Source organism: Carassius carassius, chromosome 2, assembly GCF_963082965.1.
Source record: "Carassius carassius chromosome 2, fCarCar2.1, whole genome shotgun sequence".
NCBI lineage: Eukaryota > Metazoa > Chordata > Actinopteri > Cypriniformes > Cyprinidae > Carassius > Carassius carassius.
Window position 1 is genome coordinate 4,596,019 of NC_081756.1, and position 25,112 is coordinate 4,621,130.

General features: G+C 39.8%; 1 protein-coding gene across 1 annotated transcript in view; it reads right to left on the reverse strand.

The window, feature by feature from the left end:
- Window positions 1–1,022: 1,022 nt before the first annotated feature.
- The window catches only part of LOC132095998 (basement membrane-specific heparan sulfate proteoglycan core protein-like), a 117,773-nt gene continuing 93,683 nt past the window's right edge, over window positions 1,023–25,112 (reverse strand). Inside the window, exons 10-11 of the mRNA XM_059501110.1 lie at window positions 1,415–1,525; window positions 1,023–1,266 (exon numbers count right to left, since the gene is read on the reverse strand). Of these exons, the coding sequence (XP_059357093.1) occupies window positions 1,172–1,266; window positions 1,415–1,525 (206 nt within the window). The 3' untranslated portion in view covers window positions 1,023–1,171. The remainder of the gene's footprint in view (window positions 1,267–1,414; window positions 1,526–25,112) is intronic.

Genomic DNA, 25,112 nt, shown 5'->3' on the forward strand with positions numbered 1-25,112 from the left:
GCAATGCAAGCATTACTGTGTCTGCTGCTGTGAATCTCTTTTAGTCGTCTGGTGTCTTCTCTGAACTCAGGGACCTTTAAACAGATCAAAGATGATGATTTATACAGGAGATGTGAATAATGAGCTCATTCATTTGACATTTTATACTCATCACAAATAACTGAACCAAATAACTTAAAGTTTAAAATATATAAGAACCAATTCATGCCACGATCTGCAGGAACGAGTGTAAATTATGAGCGTGTTATCAGTTATTGTAAAATCATTGAACGTCTAACAGAATACTTACATGTTTTATTAATCTTCTTGTGACCCTTTTTCCAAAAAGCTAGAGCAGAAGTTGCATCACCAACTCCAGCATCAGCACCTGAAGAACACAAATGATCATTTATAATAAAATAATGGTACAATGTATGATTTTTACATTTATTCAACAAGTCAAGTGACTTTAGGAGTCATTCTGATCTGTAGCAGAAGCGGTGCATGATGGTTATTTTGTAATGTCAGTGGTTTGTCTGTAATCAATCAGATTATTCAGATCATTCTGGAAATACTGTACTTCAGGAAAAACTCAATCTCACCTTTACTTTTGCATTTCTTTCCTCTTTTTCCGACTTCTGAGTACGTCACATTATTTGACTCTGCTTTAGCTGGAAAAATACAAATGATATTGTTTTGAAATAAATATGCACTTTTTTTATTTGTTGAACTAGAAATGAAATAATGTGGTTAAAAACTTATTATATTGTACAGGTGAAGTTAAGAGTGTTTTTGAACCTTTGTCCATTTTTTTCTTAACAGTGACCTCTGAATATGTGACATCTGTCAAGGGCTTTGAATCATCTGAAACAAACAAGTCAAGCCAACGTGACTGAATGATATTTGATGATTTTTTTAATTATACGTGTATAAATAAAGTATAAGACTCAACCTTTGTCTCTCTTATTCACTTCAGTCACATCGTTATAAATGTGATCAGAATCTGCTGGACAGAAAACACACATTTGAGGATAAAAGATAAAAAACAAATATTATATGAAGCTTATAGTGATAGTTCAAATGAATGAAAATATCTTTCTTTGTGTGCTCCACAGATGACAGAAAGTCATACAGACTTGGAAAGACATGAATAATTATTTGTTGTATGTGAACTATCTCTTTTAATAATGAGTTATTGAGGCTGACCAGACTGTAGAGGAAAGTTCTCCAGTTGAGATTGTGCAGATTTATTTGGGACTGATGTCTGGTTAATGTTACGCTGCTGATCTATAACAGAAACAAAGAGCATTATGATCACTCGAGAGGATCTGCAGTGACTCTTTAGTCTGATATTTAGATCTTCTCATGATTCTTTACTCAGAAACTTTATTGCTGCTTTTCAGTTGTATTAATCATGTTCTGAAGTGCTCCACACCTTTGTTCTTCTTGTATCTCCACATCAGCAGCAGTGAGAGGAAGAACAACAGACAAACACTCGATCCCACAACCACACCAGTGACCAGAAGAGAAGATGAAGCTGCTGAGACTGGAGAACATGATCAGATCTGGGGTGCGTTCTCCGATAACGTTGTCTCTTAGCGCGCTACGAATACTCAAAAGGTACACCTTAACTACAGGTATACCTTTGCTACGTGTGTTCTCCGAACTATACCTTAGGATGTTGCTTAAGGTAAACCTTCTTAAGTTCGACCTTAGCAGTTGCTGTCCATGGTGGAGGTGCTGAATAGGTTGATATCGACGCCTCGATGATCGATTGTGCGCTCTTTCCTTCACAGTGGTATAGGTAAAGTATTGAGAAAACAATGTTCTTTATAAAAAAGCGTTTTAGAAATAGTACAAACTGCATTTATCGGGGCTTATTGAAATAAGTACATGCAGAATTAAATATGAGTATGTGTTTATAATTTAGCAAGTGTACAATCCCAAACCCTCACGGCCATAAGTGTGTTAATGTTCTCCACAACGTATGCTGATTATCCACCAGCCGTATCACATTATTGGCGTAAATCGCTCATTTGTGTAATTTGATGATTTCCTCAATAAAAGCGCAAACATGAGAGACATGCCGACATTCACTATGTAGGGGAAAAAAGTCCGCAAAAAGAGATCGCCAAGCCACACTGAGGTCTTACTCAGCAATATATAATTTTAAAGTAAAGTAAAAATGTAATTTTAAAGTAAAGTAAAATATAATAATATTAAATTATTATAATATATTATAATATTATTAAATATTAAAATATAAATATTAAATATAATATTATTATAATATTATTAAATTAATAATATTAATAATATTAAATTAATAATATTAAATTAGTGTATAATTTTAAAGTAAAATAAAGTAATAATATTAAATTAATAATATTAAATTAGTGCATTATACATTATATATATATTATATATAATATAACATTTTCTATGTGTAATTAAACTGCGATGTAAAATCTTTTTGCGTAGTGGTGGCCACTAGCGGTATGAACCGTCAGCAGCGATAAGGTATAGCTAAGAGCGCTCCAGACCAACCTTACGAACGCATGACTTACAGAAGGTATACTTAACTAAGAAGGTTTCGGAAACCACGTATTAACGATAAGGTACTTCTTAAGGTACAACTTAAGAACGACGTAGCGTTAAGGTAGTTTCGGAGAACGCACCCCTGTTCATTAGTGACACACTGTATGATAATATTACAATAACACATGAAATCACTCGTTATTTCAAGACTTCTGACTTTACTCCCTGTGTCTTTGCTGGTTATAACATTCATCAGAAATATAGTGTTTATGTTTATGAATTGAGCACATTCTAATAAATATGGTTTACTTAAAAAGGACGTGTGTTGAAATCAAACAAACAAATAAAACTGATAATTAGTTAATTGTGAATGCATCAGTTCATATATTGTAGTGTCTGGTAATGAGTGTGTATCACAGTATTTACTCACCATTAACAGACAGATTTATTTGTTCACTCTCCTGTGATGAGTTTGGTCTTTTATCTCTCTGTCCTCTACACGTGTACTGACCCTCATCAGATGTAGTTACTGCTCTGATAGTGAGTGTGTCTGTGTTTACAGTGTAACGCTCAGACGACTGTAACTTTACACTGTCTTTATACCACTCATATCTCCAGTCAGGTGTCTGGTAATATCTCTGGTCATGTGTCAGGCCATTTCTCTGTCTCCAGTCTCTGTAAGACTCAATCACACACGTCAGACTGACCGTCTCTCCAGTGAAGACAGGACTCTTTGGATCTACAGTCAGTTCAGTTTTGGGTAAGTCTGTTAAGATAAAAACATAAAGTTTTAAGAAAATAATTATATTTTGTTTTATATTATTATATACTTTTACAATTTGAATATAATACATAGCCTTTGTCATATTTGATCAAATATAATAAGCCAGTTGTGAGGAATTTGGGTGTACTCAGATTTTTTTTTTTTTTAAAGTATAAACGGTACTCAGTGGTGTAATATAACGAAGTTAAAAAACTTTGTTAAAGTACTTAAGTATTTTTTGGGTGTATCTGTACTTTACTTGAGTTTTTATATTTCAGCCAACTTTTACTTTTACTCCGCAACATTTCCTAATTAAAATGTATACTTTTACTCCAATACATTTCCCCGAAGTATATTCGTTACTTACTACAAAATAGTCAGAAGAACACAGACTGCAGGAAAGCAGGTTTGATGAATCAGTGGTCTGGTGTTTGCAAGTTAAGACTCTCTAATTCTCTGATTTGCTGTTTAGACTAGGAGAGACATTGGAATAGAGTTTGACTGTACCAGAGGATTATTTTGAACTGATTTATTGTATTACTCATTGGATATTGGACTGAGGACTTTGTAACGGTGGGTCAGTAGTGAAGAGGAGTGTGTGAGCACCGGCCGACGGCTCGTATAGGTGAAGTCAAATACGCAAAAGTACTGGGAGATGGAAACTTGCTCATTGGGTGTAGCTCTGAAAAGCAGATAGAGAAGGCAAAGAAAATGAGCAGTGTGGGAAAAATTAAAATGGCAAAAGTGGTAAGAGTTGGAGGGGGAAAAACTGAGAGTTGTAAAGGAATAATGGCAGGAGTTCCTCTTCTGGTGAACATGAAGGAGCTAGTGGAGAATTTGAGGATGAGAAATGGATCAGTTAAATCTGATAAAATAATGACAAGAGGAACTGAATAAAAGGAAACACAATCTGTTCTGATTGAATTTGACTGTAAGGACCTCCCTAAAGAGGTATACTTTGGTTATAATAAATATAACATAAGATAATTCATAACAAAGCCTATGAGATGTTATAACTGCCAGGAATTTGGTCATGTGGCAAGGGGATGTAAAAAGCAAAGAAGATGTGCTAGATGTGGAAGAGATCACGATTATGGAAAATGTGGAGAAGGTGTTAAACAAAAGTGCTGCAATTGTGGAGGCAATCATAGTGTTGCCTATTGGAGATGTGAAGTAATGAAACAGGAGATGAAAGTACAACAGATTAAAGTGAAGGAAACATTTCTTATGCTGATGCTGTCAAGAGAAGTGAGGGGAAAAGCAGGATAAAGATGCTAATGATGTTGTAGATGATAAAAGGAAAAATGGAGGTGAGCATAAAGAATGGATGAAGATTTGGGAAGAAAAGAAGAAGTTATTTACTTTTATAGCGGGAGAGAAATAAATGCAACATCTGAGATCAAAGCTAAAACTGAAAGGATTCAAATCATTGTTAAAGCAGCAGTACATCAGTTGGAGTTAGAAGGATTAAAGTGTGAAGAAGTAAGAGATGAGTTTAATGTGCAGTCAAGTCAATATCTAACATGTGTGGGTTGATAATATTAATTATGTCAATCCTTCAATGGAATGAGAGAAGTCTGATTGCAAACGGACAAGATTTTAACCAATTTATAGGCACTAGAGAGGAAAAACCAGAAGTAGTATGTGTTCAAGAAACTTGGCTAAAGCCTAATTTGGATTTTGTTTTAAGTGGATATGTAGCAATTAGACAAGACAGGAGAGAGGGTGGAGGTGGAGGGTGTGTTACATTTGTTAAACAGGGAGTTCCTCACAGAGTTATAAGCTTAGGAAATGAGCGAGAATATGTGGGAATAGAGGTTTGGGGAGGAAAATCAAAATGATCAATCATAAATTACTATAATCCATGTGAATAGATATAGATATAGGGGGACAGGATGAGAACAGTGTTGGATGGTGTGGGGATTTTAATGCAAACAGCACATTGTGGGGATGTGAAAAAACGTACTCGGTTACTAAACGTAACCTCGGTTCTCTCTAGAAGAGCGAACGAGTACTGCGTCTTAGCTAAGACGCTACGGGAAAAGTCTCTTTTCACGAAATACTGAAGCAAAAAATTATCCTTAATTTTGTATTTTTGTAAAGCGCATTTGCAGCAGTACACAGCCATAGGCGAGACGGCTCGTTCGCTCATTTGCGCGCCCTTCTTGCCACTTCCCGCCGAAACAGGTGTGGCCTAACCTATAAAACGAGCTCGAAAAGGCTGACTCACCTGATTTATTTCATCGCCGAAGCGAACCAGAGTGAATCGTGCGCACGGCAGAGAACGCAGTACTCGTTCGCTCTTCTAGAGAGAACCGAGGTTACGATTAGTAACCGAGTACGTTCTCTTACGAGAGCTCTCTCGTACTGCGTCTTAGATAAGATGCTACGGGAACCCAATGTAAGGGAAGCCCTCCGTCCCATATCTAGCAGCATCCATAGATGCGGTAATATGACATCACACAGCCGAGGCAAGGCCTGACCAATGTGGCAATGCGGGTCTTACGCAATACTGCCCATATAACAGTCGGCAGCGCATAGCGCTCATGAACTCAGAATTCCCCTCAGGGCCCTGATTCGACTATACCGACAGCAGCCTCGCTTGCAAGGCGGGAACCTCCAGGTTATAGAACCTGATAAATGTAGACGGCGAGGCCCAACCTGCCGCCATACATATATCCTGCAAGGAGATCCCAGTAGACCACGCCCACGACGAGGCGACGCCTCTTGTGGAGTGTGCTCTGACGCCCAACAGGCACTGAAGGCCCCTGGAAGCGTAAGCTAACGCTATGGCGTCAAAATTTCCATCTGGATAGAGTCTGTCTCGAAACAGCCATTCCCTTGGAACGTCCACCGAAGTCAAAGTCAAAGTCACCTTTATTTATATAGCGCTTTAAACAAAATACATTGCGTCAAAGCAACTGAACAACATTCATTAGGAAAACAGTGTCAATAATGCAAAAATGATAGTTAAAGGCAGTTCATCATTGAATTCAGTGATGTCATCTGTGTTCAATTAAATAGTGTCTGTGCATTTATTTGCAATCAAGTAAACGATATCGCTGTAGATGAAGTGTCCCCAACTAAGCAAGCCAGAGGCGACAGCGGCAAGGAACCGAAACTCCATCGGTGACAGAATGGAGAAAAAAACCTTGGGAGAAACCAGGCTCAGTTGGGGGGCCAGTTCTCCTCTGACCAGACGAAACCAGTAGTTCAATTCCAGGCTGCAGCAAAGTCAGATTGGGCAGAAGAATCATCTGTTTCCTGTGGTCTTGTCCTGGTGCTCCTCTGAGACAAGGTCTTTACAGGGGATCTGTATCTGGGGCTGTAGTTGTCCTGGTCTCCGCTGTCTTTCAGGGATGTAGAGGTCCTTTCTAGGTGCTGATCCAGCATCTGGTCTTGATACGTACTGGATTCGGGTGACTGCAGTGACCCTCTGATCTGGACACAGACTGGATCTGGTGGCCACGGTGACCTCGGAACAAGAGAAAAACAAACAAATATTAGCGTAGATGCCATTCTTCTAATGATGTAGCAAGTACATAGGGTGTTATGGGAAGTGTTTCCGGTTCCAGTTTACCTAATTAATGCAGCCTAAAAATCCTTTAACGGATTTGGATAATAAAAGCATACTAGTATGTTATGTGTATGCCAGGTTAAAGAGATGGGCCTTAAATCTAGATTTAAACTGCAAGAGTGTGTCTGCCTCCCGAACAATGTTAGGTAGGTTATTCCAGAGTTTAGGCGCCAAATAGGAAAAGGATCTGCCGCTCGCAGTTGATTTTGATATTCTAGGTATTATCAAATTGCCTGAGTTTTGAGAACGTAGCGGACGTAGAGGATTATAATGTAAAAGGAGCTCATTCAAATACTGAGGTGCTAAACCATTCAGGGCTTTATAGGTAATAAGCAATATTTTAAAATCTATACGATGCTTGATAGGGAGCCAGTGCAGTGTTGACAGGACCGGGCTAATATGGTCATACTTCCTGGTTCTAGTAAGAACTCTTGCTGCTGCATTTTGAACTAGCTGTAGTGTTTACTAAGCGTGCAGAACAACCACCCAATAAAGCATTACAATAATCTAACCTTGAGGTCATAAAAGCATGGATTAACATTTCTGCATTTGACATTGAGAGCATAGGCCGTAATTTAGATATATTTTTGAGATGGAAAAATGCAGTTTTACAAATGCTAGAAACGTGGCTTTCTAATGAAAGATTGCGATCAAATAGCACACCTAGGTTCCTAACTGATGACGAAGAATTGACAGAGCAACCATCAAGTCTTAGACAGTGTTCTAGGTTATTACAAGCAGAGTTTTTAGGTCCTATAATTAACACCTCTGTTTCTTCAGAATTTAGCAGTAAGAAATTACTTGTCATCCAGTTTTTTATATCGACTATGCAATCCATTAGTTTTTCAAATTGGTGTGTTTCACCGGCCTGCAAAGAAATATAGAGTTGAGTATCATCAGCATAACAGTGAAAGCTAACACCATGTTTCCTGATGATATCTCCCAAGGGTAACATATAAAGCGTGAAGAGTAGCGGCCCTTGTACTGAGCCTTGAGGTACTCCATACTGCACTTGTGATCGATAGGATACATCTTCATTCACTGCTACGAAGTGATAGCGGTCATATAAGTACGATTTAAACCATTCTAATGCACTTCCACTGATGCCAACAAAGTGTTCAAGTCTATGCAAAAGAATGTTGTGGTCAATTGTGTCAAACGCAGCACTAAGATCCAATAAAACTAATAGAGAGATACACCCACGATCAGATGATAAGAGCAGATAATTTGTAACATTAAGGAGAGCAGTCTCAGTACTATGATACGGTCAAAATCCTGACCGGAAATCCTCACATATACCATTTTTCTTTTAAGAAGGAATATAATTGTGAGGATACCACCTTTTCTAGTATCTTGGACAGAAAAGGGAGATTCGAGATTGGTCTATAATTAACTAGTTCTTTGGGGTCAAGCTGTGGTTTTTTGATGAGAGGCTTAATAACAGCCAGTTTGAAGGTTTTGGGGACATATCCTAATGACAATGAGGAATTAATAATAGTCAGAAGAGGTTCTATGACTTCTGGAAGCACCTCTTTTAGGAACTTAGATGGTATAGGGTCTAACATACATGTTGTTGGTTTAGATGATTTAACAAGTTTATACAATTCTTCCTCTCCTATAGTAGAGAATGAGTGGAACTGTTCCTCAGGGGGTCTATAGTGCACTGTCTGATGTGATACTGTATCTGACAGCTGAATGGTTGCAATTTTATCTCTAATAGTATCGATTTTAGAAGTAAAGTAGTTCATAAAGTCATTATTGCTGTGATGTTGGGAAATGTCAACACTTGTTGAGGCTTTATTTTTCGTTAATTTAGCCACTGTATTGAATAAATACCTGGGGTTATGTTTGTTTTCTTCTAAAAGAGAAGAAAAGTAATCGGATATAGCAGTTTTGAATGCTTTTCTGTAGGATATGTTACTTTGCCGCCAAGCAATATGAAATACCTCTAGTTTTGTTTTCCTCCAGCTGCGCTCCATTTTTCGGGCTGCTCTCTTTAGGGTGCGAGTGTGCTCATTATACCATGGTGTCAAACTGTTTTCCTTAACCTTCCTTAAGCGTAAAGGAGCAACTGTATTTAAAGTGCTAGAAAAGAGAGAGTCCATAGTTTCTGTTACATCATCAAGTTCTGAGGTTTTGGATATGCTAAGGAATTTGGTTACATCAGGAAGATAACTTAAAAAGCAGTCTTTTGTGTTAGAAGTGATGGTTCTTCCATACTTGTAACAAGAAGTAGGATTTACAATTTTGGCTATATGAAGTTTGCACAGAACTAAATAATGATCTGAGATATCATCACTTGGCTGAATAATTTCAACACCATCAACATCAATTCCATGTGACAGTATTAAATCTAGAGTATGATTTCGACAATGAGTAGGTCCTGAAATGTGTTGTCTAACACCAATAGAGTTCAGAATGTCTATAAATGCTGATCCCAATGCATCTTTTTCATTATCAACATGGATATTAAAATCACCAACTATTAAGACTTTATCTGCAGCCAGAACTAACTCGGATGTAAAATCACCAAACTCTTTAATAAAGTCTGTATGGTGCCCTGGTGGCCTGTATACAGTAGCCAGTACAAACATAACAGGGGATTTATCATTAACATTTGTTTCTCTGGATAATGTTATATGAAGCACCATTACTTCAAACGAGTTATACTTGAAGCCTGCCCTCTGAGAGATCCTGAAAACGTTGTTATAAATTGAAGCAACACCTCCACCTTTGCCTTTTAGACGCGTCTCATGTTTATAACAGTAATCTTGGGGGTGGACTCATTTAAAATAATGTAATCATCAGGTTTTAGCCAGGTTTCTGTCAAACAGAGTACATCTATATTATGATCAATGATCAAATTATTTACAAAAAGTGTTTTCGTAGAAAGGGATCTGATATTCAATAAGCCAAGCTTTATCATTTGTTTATCCATATTGCTTCTGTTTTTTATTTGTTGAACCTCAATTAAATTGTTAATCTCAACTTGGTTTGGATGTTTTTTGTCGAACGAGACAAACAGCAGTTCTGCCTGCCGAAAGGCAGCAGAGCGAGACACATAAGCTCTTAAAACCCTTACAGGGCAAAGAAGACTCGAGTCTCTATCATCTCTTGTCACCGGTAGGGCAGACAGGCAATAACCTGAGCCCGAAACGGCGTGTTGAGGGATTTCGGCACATAACCGTGCCTAGGTTTGAGTATGACCCTTGAGTCATTAGGCCCAAACTCCAAGCACGGCTGGCTCACCGAGAGTGCGTGCAAATCACCCACACGCTTCACCGAAGCAAGAGCCAACAAGAATATTTTCTTGAACAACAGATGCTGAAGGCTAACCGATTGGATAGGCTCAAGAGGGGGACCCTTCATGGCCTCCTAGCTCCTCTGAGGAACCCGATGACCAAATCATTCCTTCCTATTGACTGACCGAGCGCTGTTTCAGAAAACGCTGCGATGGCCGCCACATAAACTTTGAGCGTGGATGGGGCTCTGCCCTTATCCAACAGCTCCTGTAGGAAGGAGAGAACCTCCGTCACCTCACAACTAAGGGGTGAATATCCTCGAGCTGTGCACCAGCTGGAGAACACCGACCACTTCGAGGCATACAGACGTCGTGTCGACGGAGCTCTAGCCTGAGTGATGGTATTTAGCACTCCCACTGCGAGATCAGCGGGTAACCGTTGAGCGCCCACACATGGAGGGACCACAACTCCGGTTGAGGGTGTCAAATCGAGCCCCTGGCCTGCAAGAGGAGGTCCCTCCTCAACGGTACTGGCCACGGGGAGACATCTGCTAACTGCATCAAATCTGGGAAACATGGTTGGTTCTTCCAAAGAGGTGCTACAAGCAGTATTGAACATCTTGTTTCTCTCACCCGTTCTATCACCTGCGGAAGGAGGGAGACGGGAGGGAAAGCATAAAGCGGGCAGCACGGCCATTCCCGTGACAGCGCGCTTTCGTTCTTGGAAAAGAACGCGGGGCATTGAGCGTTTTCGTGGGACGCGAAGAGGTCCACCTCCGCCCTGCCAAATCTCTCCCACAACAGCCGGACTGTTTGCGGGTGTAGAGACCATTCGCCCGTAGGAACATTGCCTCTGGACAGCCTGTCTGGACCCAGATTCTGTAGCCCAGGCACATGCACTGCCCTCAGCGAACGCGCGTTCTCCACTGCCAGCATTTCCAGACAGTTGATATGATGGAGCTTTTCCCGTTCTGACCATAGGCCAAAGGACGGTCTGCCCTCGAGCAGCGCTCCCCATCCCGAAGTGGAGGCGTCCGTCGACACCATCTTCACATTCGGGGAAGTACCCAGGCTTACACCTGATCGGTACCAGCCGTTCACTGTCCAAGGTGCCAGAGCTGTGACACAGTTCTGATTGACCTTGAGATGCAGCCGGCCAGACGCCCACGCTCTGCGCGGCACCCGCGCCTTCAGCCAGAACTGCAGGGGGCGCATGCGGAGCAGGCCCAGCTGCAGAGCCGGAGATGCTGAGGCCATGAGGCCCAGCATCTTCTGACAGTGTTTGAGCGACACGGTCGCGCCGCAGAGGAAAGAACTCGCTGCGCGCTGAATGCCCATCACGCGCTGTGGTGACAGCCGCGCCGTCATGGAACAAGAGTTCAGAACTATAACCCAAAAACAGAATCGTCTGACTGGGGTTCAGCGAACTCTTCGCCCAATTGACACTGAGGCAGAGCTTCTCGAGGTGATCGAGTAAAACGGCCCTGTGGTCCACGAGCTCAACTAGTGATCGGGCCAGAACCAGCCAGTCGTCCAAATAATTCAGCACTCGCATGCCTCTGAGTCTGAGAGGAGCGAGCGCCGCGTCCATGCACCTCGTAAATGTACGAGGAGCCACGGACAAGCCGAACGGCAGGACTGTAAACTGGTATGCCTGGCCCTCGAAGGCGAATCTCAAATATCGCCTGTGGTTTGACACTATCTGTATTTGAAAATACACGTCCTTCAGATCTATTGACATAAACCAGTCCCCTCTGCGAATCTGGGCGAGGAGCTTCCTGGTCGTAAGCATTTTGAAACTGCGTTTCGTCAATGCCTTGTTCAGCTGTCTTAGATCCAGTATGGGCCTGAGACCCCCGTCTCTCTTGGGCACCAGAAAGTATCTGCTGTACAGCCCCCCCCTCGCTTTGAGCTTGAGACACAGGCTCTACAGCCCCTTTGCTCAACAGTTTTGATATTTCGGCCCGAAGTATGTGTGCTACTTCTGTTTTGACCGTAGTTTTGACGCACGCTGAAAAGCGCGGAGGGCGTCGAAAAAACTGTAGCGAGTAGCCTCTCTTTATAATGCCTAGCACCCAATCCGAAACCCCTGTAAGCGCTGACCATGCATCTGCATAAATGGCTAAGGGCTGGATGCGAAGCACGCACTGTTGACTGGGCAACGGCGGCGCTCCGGTGTGCTGCGCATTTGAGGTGGGGAGCGCGCTGATCACAGTGGGCAGATAGCTCCTCCTCGACCCCGTCTCGGCGCTTAACCGACTGGGGGAAGGCTGAGCAGGTCCCGTGGGACTCGATATGTCTGCGAGTAACTGTGGGCTGCATATGTGCTACTTCTGTTTTGACCGTAGTTTCGACGCGCGCTGAAAAGCGCGGAGGGCGTCGAAAAAACTGTAGCGAGTAGCCTCTCTTTATAATGCCTAGCACCCAATCCGAAACCCCTGTAAGCGCTGACCATGAATCTGCATAAATGGCTAAGGGCTGGATGCGAAGCACGCACTGTTGACTGGGCAACGGCGGCGCTCCGGTGTGCTGCGCATTTGAGGTGGGGAGCGCGCTGATCACAGTGGGCAGATAGCTCCTCCTCGACCCCGTCTCGGCGCTTAACCGACTGGGGGAAGGCTGAGCAGGTCCCGTGGGACTCGATATGTCTGCGAGTAACTGTGGGCTGCATATGTGCACATTTACCATTTTCAACTCGCTGTCTGCCTGTGCAGAGCGTACGTGCACGGGCCTCGTTTTTACAGAAGCCACGAGCCGTATGTGACATAGTGTATGTGGGCAGTGGGGAGTGGGCACGTTTACTATGCGGCGCGCTCGACCGATCTGTGTCGATCTTATGTGTGCGAGCCCTGTGTGCAGGGCTGTGCTTACATGTGGAGATGGGCACTGAGGAGTGGGCATCGTCACTGCATTTAAAGCACCGTCGGCCGTGGCCGGACGAGCGTGCACGGGTTTAGTTTTTACAGAAACCACATGACGTGTGTGACATAGTAATTGTGGGCACTGAGGGGTGGGCACGCTTACTATGCAGTGTGCGCGATTGACTTGAGACGCTTTTATTGTCGCAGGCCCTGTGTGCAGGGCTGTGCTTACATGTGGAGATGGGCACTGAGGAGTGGGCATCGTCACTACATTTATAGCACCATCGGCCGTGGCCGGAACACCAGAAAAAACACTCTTTTCGTGAAACATCTGGGTAGCCGTGATAACGGCTTTTGTGTGCAGGCAAGCGGGCACTCGTGCAGGCTTGCGCATTGCAGAAGACACTGAGGCAGTCACAACTCTTGGAACGGCAACAGCGGCGCGCTTGGGTGAGAGCTCGGCCGCAGCGGAACTCGTACACCGGCGCTTTCCCAGCAGTGCTAGGATGTTTCTTACGGCTTCTTACGGCGCTGCGGCGCAGCGGATGATGCAGGCTTCGAGAAGGACGCCAGGCGAGTCCTCAGAGTCACCATAGGCAGTGGCTCGCAATGAGGGCAGCCACCGTCAGCGAGCGCGAGCGCTGCATGGTCCTCACCCAGACAGGAGACGCAGATGACGTGACAATCTCCTTCGCTGAGCGGGGCTCTGCATGAGCCGCACGAGGGCATCTTTAAAAAGACGCAGCTCTTTTGTGAGTGTGCGTCGCAGGGCGAACACACACAGGATATATAAAGGATACAAAGGATACAAAGGATACAAAGGATATAGGCGCCGGACAGCGCAGCGGGAACGGCAGTGCAAGGCGGCGAGGCCAGCAGCTTCAGAATGGCTCGTCCCGCTGATTCGCTTCTCAGACGGCGCTTGCTTCCTCCGTGATCCAGCGATGTGTGAGCTTCGCTGAAGAGATGAAAAATCAGGTGAGTCAGCCTTTTCGAGCTCCTTTTATAGGTTGGGCCACACCCGTTTCGGCGGGAAGTGGCAAGAAGGGCGCGAAGCCCTTATTGGTCTGATGTTGCATCAGCCTGCGCTCGATAGGCTGTGCAGTTGCCGCAGAGCAAGCCAATGAGCGAACGAGCCGCCTCGCCTATGGCTGTGTACTGCTGCAAATGCGCTTTACAAAAATACAAAATTAAGGATAATTTTTTGCTTCAGTATTTCGTGAAAAGAGACTTTTCCCGTAGCGTCTTAGCTAAGACGCAGTACGAGAGAGCTCTCGTAAGAGAACTGATAATAATGGTTTAGTATTAGAAGAGTTATTGGAAGAAAGAGAATCGGTGTCTAAACAATGGTAATACGACAAGGATTGATATTAGGACAGGAATCAGTACTTGATCTTAATTTGGTATCAAATAATTTGGCACCAATTTGTGATTGGAGAGAATACAAAGATGGGATCACGATCTGGTTATATGTAAAGTCAATATATAGTGGAAAAAATAGATGGAAGAGGAAGAAACTGGGTATTTGGAAAAGCTGATTGGGAAAAGTTTCAAGTAGAAAGTAAAAAATATTTAAGTCAAATTGATAACTATATAGATATAGAGTTATTAAGTAATGAAGTAAAACAAGGAATATTACTAGCAGCAATAGATAATTGTAAAACAGCAGTAAAAAAACAGAAATAAAGTTTTCAAGTTATTGATAGGAACTCATAATTTCCAGCACATGATACAGTATAAACATGCACAGGCGGATGAAAGAAGAACAATTAGGCAAGCAAAGCGGATATATTGAAGGAAGATTTGTAGAAGTACTACTCAGATAGGAGAAGTTTGGAGATGATTAAAAACATGAGTTTTCCAGAAATGTTTTCTTATGTCGGAATGAAAGACAATAAATACCGGAACAGAGTGCTTCTTATTCTTACCCAAAAATACAAAATGGAACGGAACACAATCTTGATACTCAATCTGTGTATGAACATTTTTATATATTTATTTGCTTTTTTAACATTTTGTGTTTACTTGAACTTCTAAGATTTAAAAAATATATATTTTTGTAATTAAGTTCAATAAATATCACATACTTTAAGACTTTAATCAAGAAATATTCTAAACGGTCACTTCATCTTCTACCGAAGTAATTTTCTGGTAAGATATCAGTACTTTTACTTGAGTATCACTTTCAGGTACTTTCTACACCACTGACTGTACTGAGCAACAAATATTGATTTAATGAGCATTCTTTAAATCAAAAGAAACTTCCACTTTCATTGATCTACAGATGATACATACAGCAACTTTCTACAATAATTATTGTTGTATTTGTGTATTGTGATATATTGTGACACAACATATTGTACTTCTAAAAGTCTCTCTGTAATGAAGCGGCTGTTGAAAGGTGCTCTGTGTTTTAAAGATGAATTATCATTTATTCTTTGGCTGCTTATATTTTTTCTTTAATATGTTTCTGTTATCTTGATATTCTTTGTGAGGATAAATCCAGAGGATACAATATAATGCACTGTAAAGTCATAAATCAGGAGAAATGAACACATTTGAGCATCATTAAACTGTCTGTGAATGAATCTAAATCTCACTTCAGCTGCTTCAGTTTCTTTCTGCAGTGGAAACATCAGTTTAGTTGATACTGATTTCATTTGACTTGTAACAGCCCTATAACATCTTCTCAAATTCTTACATTTTATTAATAATTAAGTTAATGTAATATTAAAGATGATGCATACATTAAATAAGGTTCGGGTAAAAAAGCCCTTTATTTAGGCAAAAATTACCTGGAAATTAAAGTAGATTTTACTATGCATTAGTGAACTTGAACTTGAATCATATAAAATGTAATTTCTTAACAAAACTGAGGCCAGTGAAAAGCTGTGTTGTTAGTAATTGTGTAAAACCTCTAGTCACAGAGTCTCTGAGCAGAAACATGAATGTCAAGCTCTGTGTGTAATCATAGAGACAGAGACTACAGTAAAAGTAAAGAGAGAGACTGTCTCTCCTCTGAACACACACTGATCTGATCTGATCTCAGCTTCACTACAGCTTTTGATCTCCATCTATTAATACACTTATGAGGAAATATTGATGGAAACAGTATTACAGTATCATGATCACTGTTATGAACTCAAAATCATTATGAGAAAAATACTGCACTAAATTAAATATCTGGTTTGCTTGTAGTTGGTGTTGATTATTAAAAATGTTTCCAATTTTTGTTAACAACTAAATAAAACACTGATTTGTATATTCAGTCAACATTTATGTTCTTTAATTCACATATTACAGTGTACAATATTTACATAAACTTTCAATATTGTCAAATAGGTTTCTTTATGAGGACAATGATATTAAACTCACCCTTCACTGAGAGAGAAACAGCAGAGCTTGATTGTGATGAGTTTGGTCTTTTATCTCTCTGTCCTCTACACGTGTACTGACCCGCATCAGATGGTTTAGATTGTTTAATAGTGAGTGTGTCTGTGTTTACAGTGTAACGACCAGACGACTGTAACTTTACACTGCCTTTATACCACTCATATCTCCAGTCACTGTGATCAGACTCAATCTCACACGTCAGTCTCACTCTCTCTCCAGTGAATACAGGACTGTCTGGAGTCACAGTCAGAGTAGATCTGGGTGAATCTGTTAACAAAGATAAAAGAAGAAAAAAATATGTAAAAGGGACTAAAAACAAAACTATCAGTAACAATATTGTAAATGGTTTACACAATTATACAGTTCAATTATTATGTCATATTTGATTATGTTTGTCATGTTCTGGTTTGTTGTGGTCAGTTTTGTGCTCTCAGTGTTTTCTGGAGGCTCTGGCTCCGTCTCGTCCTCAGACAAACACCTCTGACTCGTCATAGAAAGCAGAATGAAGCTCCTGCTGAAGGAGAGCTGAACACCTCCAACTACAACCTCATATGAGGAGACACTGAATCTCAATCAACTTCAGCAGATGATCTGAAGACTTCAGCAACTCATTTAACATCATCATCTGGAAGTCACTTCACTCTCTCTGACTTCAGGACTAAACTCATCTCTATTGAACTCTGTGACTAAAGTAATCATTAGGTGTGTAACGGTACACTCATGTCACCATTCACTTCAACACATGACACTGATCTCACTATATACTCGAAACAAGACTGAAACGGCTAAGTTATTTTTAAAGAGACATTGTAAAAGTTAAAATGGCAAGTTCTATATTTATAAATTATATCTAAAGCATATGATAAACAATTAACAAAAATAAATATTTATTAAAATGCTAAATCTGGTGTTATATCAGGAATGGAGTTGAAAAGGCTTTGGTTTGGTGTTTCTCTCTCATGAAGAGCACAATAGAGACACCAGAATAGAAATATTGATGATTCACCAAATAATACAGTTTTATATTATAAACATACTGTACACTTTCACTCTGACTACATACTGTATTATATTATATGTTTTAAATATTTCATTTTATGTATTTTATTTCATTGATTAATAATAAATTAATAAACATGGAAGCTCAAGTTTTTGTCCTTCTGGGTTCATTATATTTTATGCATCATATCTGATGCTAAATTAAATCTATTTAAACGTTTGTTTAATCTATAAACAATACACACTGTTGCTGTTCATGATACTGACATGATGATGCTCTTGTGTTTCTGTTTTTTGTTTAATATAGGAGATCTTGGAAAATGCTAACTTTAGCCTGATAGCACTGAAAGTGAACATCCCACCCTCCCTGACATCATCGTTCAAAGCCACGCCCCCTGAGCACATGAACGCTCACACAGACCAGGGGCCCGTTCTTCGTACGTCGCTTATTACATGAGAGATCAAATGACACATCCAAGATGATATCATCGTGCTAATCATGATCCGGCTAATTGGGTTCTTCGAACACACCTGTTGTGTATGATTAGTATCGCTGGGTTGAGATAATTGCGCGTTCATGTGTTGGCTTAAAAGGGGATATGTATAGATACTCGAAACCATGATCAGCAGTGCAGCGATTGGCTGGTGGCAAGACGGCAATGTAATGATGTCATATAATTTAAAATGACACCCGACAAAAAACTTTACAAATTTCTGGACTTTCATAAGGAAACAGCCAAGCAAACAAAACTACATAAATGTTATAATAGATACATGAAACAGATAATAGATGCATGTTTTTATTTTATTAGAATTTTTTTCATGATTCCCAATTATTTATATTCGCAATTTATAATAGTTGTACAGTCTTTACATTTTTATTTAAATGTAGAAATTATCTATTCATTTCATTTTATATTTGGACAGATTTGTTACGTGGCAGCATTAATGAAAGTTTCTTAAGGGTCAATATCATGTTATCTGCATCTCCTGCGCTCCATCAAGCCACTCTTATAATAGCAGTCATCACTCAAAATAATGCACGACTCTATTATCTGTATAGCATGTGTGTAAGACTCTAATACAGTTATGAGGTAATAATTTTATGACAAATAAATATTTCAGTGAGTAAAACTGGCTGTGTCTATAGTAGGCTGTTATGGACTACACAGCATTTTTATATTATTTTTAAATAATTTTTTAAATGATTATTATTTTAAATTATTGTGCCTGGATCAGTACGATACTCTTGTAATAAAGTAGCGGTGGTAGCAGAGATATTTTGAGTATCAGTTCTGGTTGAAAAGAAGCGATCTAATCCTGTTTACATGAAATAAGCTGCTCCCGAGAAGGTTTAAGCTTACGGACCTGTTGCTATGACAGCAGCTCCGGGATGAGCTTCGAAGAACCAAACGATCCAAGATCACGCCAAATCGTCAACATTCAAATCCAGCTAACTGAGTTAGCGACATACGAAGAACGGGGCCCAGGGGCCTGTTTCACTAAAGAGGTTCAACCAACTCTGAGTTTAAACTTGAACTCTGAGTTGACTTACCCTGAGATGGGGAACTCTGAGTTTTCGGTTACAGAACAGCTGAAATGACTCTAACCCAATCAATCGCGTTACAAGCTAGTTTCCGTGCCCAAAACATTACTGCCTACACCATTGAAGCCGTTATTCATATGTGTCGTATTTAACCTTATGTGTCGATGGAGGGCGGAGCTGTAGTAGATTTGCACTTAGTAATAGACACTCAGAAGTAAGGTCATTTCAAGAGCGATAACTTTAAAGACAACTGTAACTAACAAAGTTTTCATAGTTTTAACTAAGAGAGCAGCGAGTCACACCACAAAAATAAAAATAATCGCTCTGCACACTTTAAGCTTCAAAAACACCCATCAAGAGTCTACGGGTGACGTCACGGACACTACATCCATGTTTTTATACAGTCTATGGTAGAAAGAAAAACTGTATACTCAGTGGTGTGTAATATAACGAAGTAAAAAAAAAAAAAAAAAACTTGTTACAGTAGCCTACTTAAGTATTTTTTAGGATTATCTGTACTTGGAGTTTTTATATTTCAGCCAAATTTTACTCCAATACATTTCCCAGAAGTATATTCGTTACTACAGAATAGTCAGAAGAACACAGACTGCAGGAAAACATGTTTGGTGAATCAGTGGTCTGGCATTATGTCCCTGTTCCTGTTATAGTAATAAATAACGGTCTTATTAAATATCACAAATATCTTATAGAAATATTATAATATTTGTATCAATGCGGTAATATTATGTTTGAGATGTCAACCACTGGTCGATGACCATAATGTTTGTATAAACTGTAGGTAACAACTGGTCAAATGTACACCTAGGTCATAAAAACCATAATGATACCTACACTTAAATATTTTCTTCTCAGCCATGTCATCAGTTGCTCTTGAGCGAAATCTCCTCCCATTCGTTGTCTGATTGGCATTTCGCGAGGATTCCTGGGTAGTTAAAGTATGCGGAGCCTGCATCTATGAAGACCGGTTCAAGGGTACACCCGACCAGAGTATGTGAGGAGCGGTGTGACTCTAACTGGAGCGAGGAGAGGATCTTTTAAAAGTCTGAGCATTGTGGTTCTCACTCGCTCCATCATGAGTACAATCGGATCACTCCGATCAGAAGGTTAGAAGATTTACAGGTTGCTCACGTGACAACTATAGTCATCAAGCTCAGTTTGAGTCTGCGCAGTACGCCCGACCCCCAGGAAGTGCGTGCTTCTAATTGATTTCACTTGACTCCGTTGAATCCAATGGGATCACTGTGTCCATTTCTTTTACTGTCTATGGCGGGAACGGGAGTCATTCTTCCGGGATTGAAACGGGACGGGATTTTCCCCTAGTTTTTTTCGTGGGATTGGGACGGGACAGATTTGAAATACCACTCCCGTGTCATCCTCTAATTCAAATATTAAATAATGTTATGTCATTTGTTTGCTCTTACACTAAATGTTTGCTGCTTCAATCCAGATGAGTAGGTTATAGGGTTGATGTAGTATAGGGCAGGGATCTCCAACCATGCTCCTGGAGAGCTACCATCCTGCAGACTTCAGTTCCAACCCTGCTCCAACACACCTGTCTGTAATTATCAAGTAGCCCTGAACACCTTGATCAGCTGCTTCAGGTGTGTTTAATGGGGTTGGAGCTGAAATCAGTAAGACAGTAGCTCTCCAGGAGCAGGGTTGGAGACCCCTGGTATAGGGTGTGAAAATTGTACAGCTGTGGTATTTGTATAGAAAATTATTGCTTGACTGAAGTAAAGCCATCTCTCTCTTTCTCACCCATGCACACTAACTCACAAACCCATGGCACACACACACACACACACACACAAATGTTAAAGCTGTATTTAAAGTTTTTTTTTTTTTTTGATATTTCACCCTGATAATCTGACTGAAATGTCTTGTTGTGGCTCAAAAAGGGGTTGAACGTTCATGTATGTCGTCTTTAGTCTTTTGGCTCTTTAGGTTTTTTACTGGCACACTTACACATTTTGCACTTACTGTGGAGTGTTGAGACTGTTTACATATTTGTACAAATATATACAAATAACCCAAATTACGAAAAAAGACTAAAACTAACACTAGAACTAATAAAAACTAAACTAAAACTAAGTATTTTCAAAAAATAAAAAACTAAACTAGCAAACCCACTTTAATTAAAAACCCACAACTAATTAAAACTAAACTGAGTTTGAAAACAAAAAGTCAAAACGAAATAAAAAAATAATGGAAAATGCAAAACCATAATAACCTTGCAGCAGAGAGAGTTTATGAGGACAATGATATTAAACTCACCCTTCACTGAGAGAGAAACAGAGCTTGATTGTGATGAGACTGATCTTCCTTTTCTCTCTCCTTCACAGTAGTACAGACCCTCATCAGATGATTCAGATCGTTCAATAGTGAGTGTGTTTCTGTTTACAGTGTGACGCTCAGATGACTGTGATATTACACTGTAGTATTCGGTTCCTTTCCTCCTTTTATACCACACATATCTCCAGTCACTGTAAGACTCAATCACACACTTCAGATTGACCGTCTCTCCAGTGAAGACAGGACTCTCTGGATCTACAGTCAGATCAAGTCTGGGTAAGTCTGTTAAGATAAAAATCATAAAGTGTCTCAAACAACTTTAAGAAAATAATTATATTTAGTTTTTTATTAATATATAGTTTTACAGTACGGATATTACATAGACTTTGTCATGTTCTGGTTTGTTGTGGTCAGTTTTGTGCTCTCAGTGTTTTCTGGAGGCTCTGGCTCCGTCTCGTCCTCAGACAAACACCTCTGACTCGTCATAGAAAGCAGAATGAAGCTCCTGCTGAAGGAGAGCTGAACACCTCCAACTACAACCTCATATGAGGAGACACTGAATCTCAATCAACTTCAGCAGACGATCTGAAGACTTCAGCAACTCATTTAACATCATCATCTGGAAGTCACCTCATTTTTATCAGACATTTAAGATATGTTTGTAGAATAGCCTGAATGAAGCAGTGATTTTAGGAGTCTGTGATTTAACACTTTTTATCTCATTTCCGCTGAGCTTGCATCAGCACTGATACCAAGGGCTCTTTTATGCCACATGGACTTTAAAAATGGTCTTTAGATAAAAATAATAAAGCAAACACACTGAATTATCCAGTCCACCACCTTTACAAAGAGAACAAGAGAGGTGACCATGGAGAAAAGGAGAAGAACATCTGTAAATCAGATAACTGAGAACAATGATCGATTTGAGACTAATTGTATAAAAGTATAAACTGTGAGAGAGTCAGATGTCCGGCAGACATTTTGGCGTTGTTGTCTCCACCAATAAAGTTTAATTTTGTGTCTTCACTGATTTTTCAAAGAGAGAGACACGTTTCCCAAACTGGGGTTCATGAGGGAACTAGCAGGGGTTTGTCAGCTGATGAAAAACGAATAATTAAATCATGAAAATACAAAGTGAAAATAATTAAAAAAAATAAAAGTAATGATGATCTGGTGAAGAAAAAAAAAACTGAATCCAGCAAAGCATTTAAAGTGTCAGATGATTAAACTACAGCACACACTCATATTCAACAGAACATAATTATTCTCTGATGTTATTATTCACTGATACAGATATTTTCTTATTGTTATTTTCTTGATGTGAACAGGTCTTAAAAAGTTATTTGTTTCAGTCCTCTGCAGATGAAAGTTGTGGCTGATACAGAAGAGTATAAGACAAGTGTTGATCCACAAATATAGATTTAAAGATCATTAAACAGAATCTGCAGACTGACCTGATACAGTCAGTGTAAGAGCAGCACTGGTGTGTGATCTCTGTGAGTCTGATCTCTCTCCTCTACATCTGTATTCACCGCTGTCAGACACTTCAGCTGTGAAACTGTACTCTGCTGTTGTTGTTGTTGTTGTGTATGGATAGCGAGTGTCTCCATCTTTAAACCAGCTGTATCTCCACTGAATGTGTCCTCCTCTCTGTATGTCACATGTGAGAGTGACTGTCTCTCCTCTGAACACACGCTGATCTGGAGACACCTTCACTACAGCTTCTGGTCTCTCTGTATTAATACACAGATGAGGAGATATTGAAGAAAAAACATCACTGTATCATGATCAATGTTATAAACGCAAAAGCTCTTCATGAGAGAGAATTTTTTTTTTTTATTAAACTAAACTTAATAAAATTAAGTTTGATTTTAGTTATTAATTGCATCAAACATATTTAAAAAAAATGGTTAAAAAAATTAAACATTAATATCCAATCTACATCTCTTTTTTGTTTCATACAACTGCAGACTTTACAACATTTACATAATGTATCTAATGAACAAAATACTGTGCTGAAACTCTTAAGCAGTGAGATCCATTCTCAAAAAAAAAAAAAAAAAAAAAAGTCTTTCAAAAAAAAGAGAGAGTTTATGAGGATAATCAGAGGCGGATCTACCGGGGTGGCAAATGCCACCCTAAAAGAAAGCCTTGCCACCACAGTTGGCAGCAACAAATTAAAAGTTATGGCCAATTTGAAAATTTACGAGCGCGATTCTCCAATGTCTGAATGCAGTGGATGCAGCAGCACGAGAGGACGACAGAGCGGCAAGCAGTGTTGGGGAGTAACTAGTTACATGTAACGGCGTTATGTAATTTAATTACAAAATTATTGTAACTGTAATTAGTTACAGTTACTACGAAAAAATGAGTAATTAAATTACAGTTACTTATGAAATTTTTAACGATTACAAAGGGGATTACATTTGAATATTTACACACATCCACATACAGATTTAACTGATTTCTTTCCCAAATTGCACTGACTATTCTGAGACATACCGCCCTGATAATTTCCGGGATGTGGAAACACAGTCTGGTTCGTAGAATCCAGTCATAAAAACAGAATGCCTAACGTGGACGGAATATGCCACATTTTGGATGACTAAATCAAAAGTAGGTCAGTACACTTGAATCAAAACATGACATGGACTAGTGTCTGTGAATATTAAGCCCCAAAAATGCAATATATGACTCCTGCACGTTCTGTGTGTCTGTGGAAATCAGGCGCGGACTGGACACCGGGAGAACCGGGACAATTCCCGGTGGCCTGGCAGCCGATTTTACCCCACTATTTAATATCATTATTGTATAATTGCCTGCCGAATGTACTAAAACGATCATTTGCGAATCCGCCATTTGATGATTAAATCTCTAATAAGTCAGGAAGTGTTAGTCATGACTCGCGCCTCTCCGCGCCTCCGCCAAACGGTTTGGATCAGACTCAGAGTAATCAATGCGAGAGAGAGAGAGAGAGAGAGAGAGAGAGAGAGAGAGAGAGAGAGAGAGAGAGAGAGAATAGAGTGGAGTGTGGAAGCACACAGCTGGAGCAGAGAAGCAGAACTACTGTTCAGGGTTTCAGGTCAGTTTCATCTGTAAAGATGCTTTTTTGTCTTTGTTTTTTTATTTATTTAATCAAGCAGCAGCACGTTGCTCATCAGTCATCACTCAACATACTATATAAAGCACATCATTATTATCTCTTGTAATGTTACAGTAGGAATTTAGCTGAAAAAAAATTCAGATTTTTTTTATAGGTTTAGGGGGAGCTACGACAGACAACACAACCCTTACGAAAATTAACATTTTAATATTTAACTATAAATCCAGAGAAAATGGTTACTATTGTTTAACTGTGGTTACCAAAAATGTAAAATTATTTTACAAATGTATTTATTTAAAAATAAATACAAATCCATTTGCAAAAAAAAAACAAGGTTATTTTACTTTTATATAGGCTAATAAAAGCATGGTAATTTTTTGTAAGGGAAATACATGACTCGTGTACAGTATTAGGATTTTTCTATAAAGATATTGTAGTATTGTAGAGTATTGTATTGTAAAGTATAGTTTTGTTCAATCTTGAGTATTAAAGTCATGAGAGAGATGGATAACAGGGCAAAATAAAGAGACTGAAGAGAAAAATAGAAGTGAAGGTGCAGTTCAGGAGAGAACTTTTAATTATTTTGCATGTTCCCAAATTAAAGATTTAAACCTTTTTTTATGTCAGGTCCATACAAAAAATAGTTTTGTCCATGAATTTGTTTGTATGAGTTTGAATTTTCCAGTCTGAATTTTTTTCCCAGTCCGCCCTTCCTGTAAATTAATGGCAAAGACATGGTTTCATTTACTACACATAGGCCTACTGAAGCTTGCAGTGTTTTCAACCTCTGCTGCCTCAA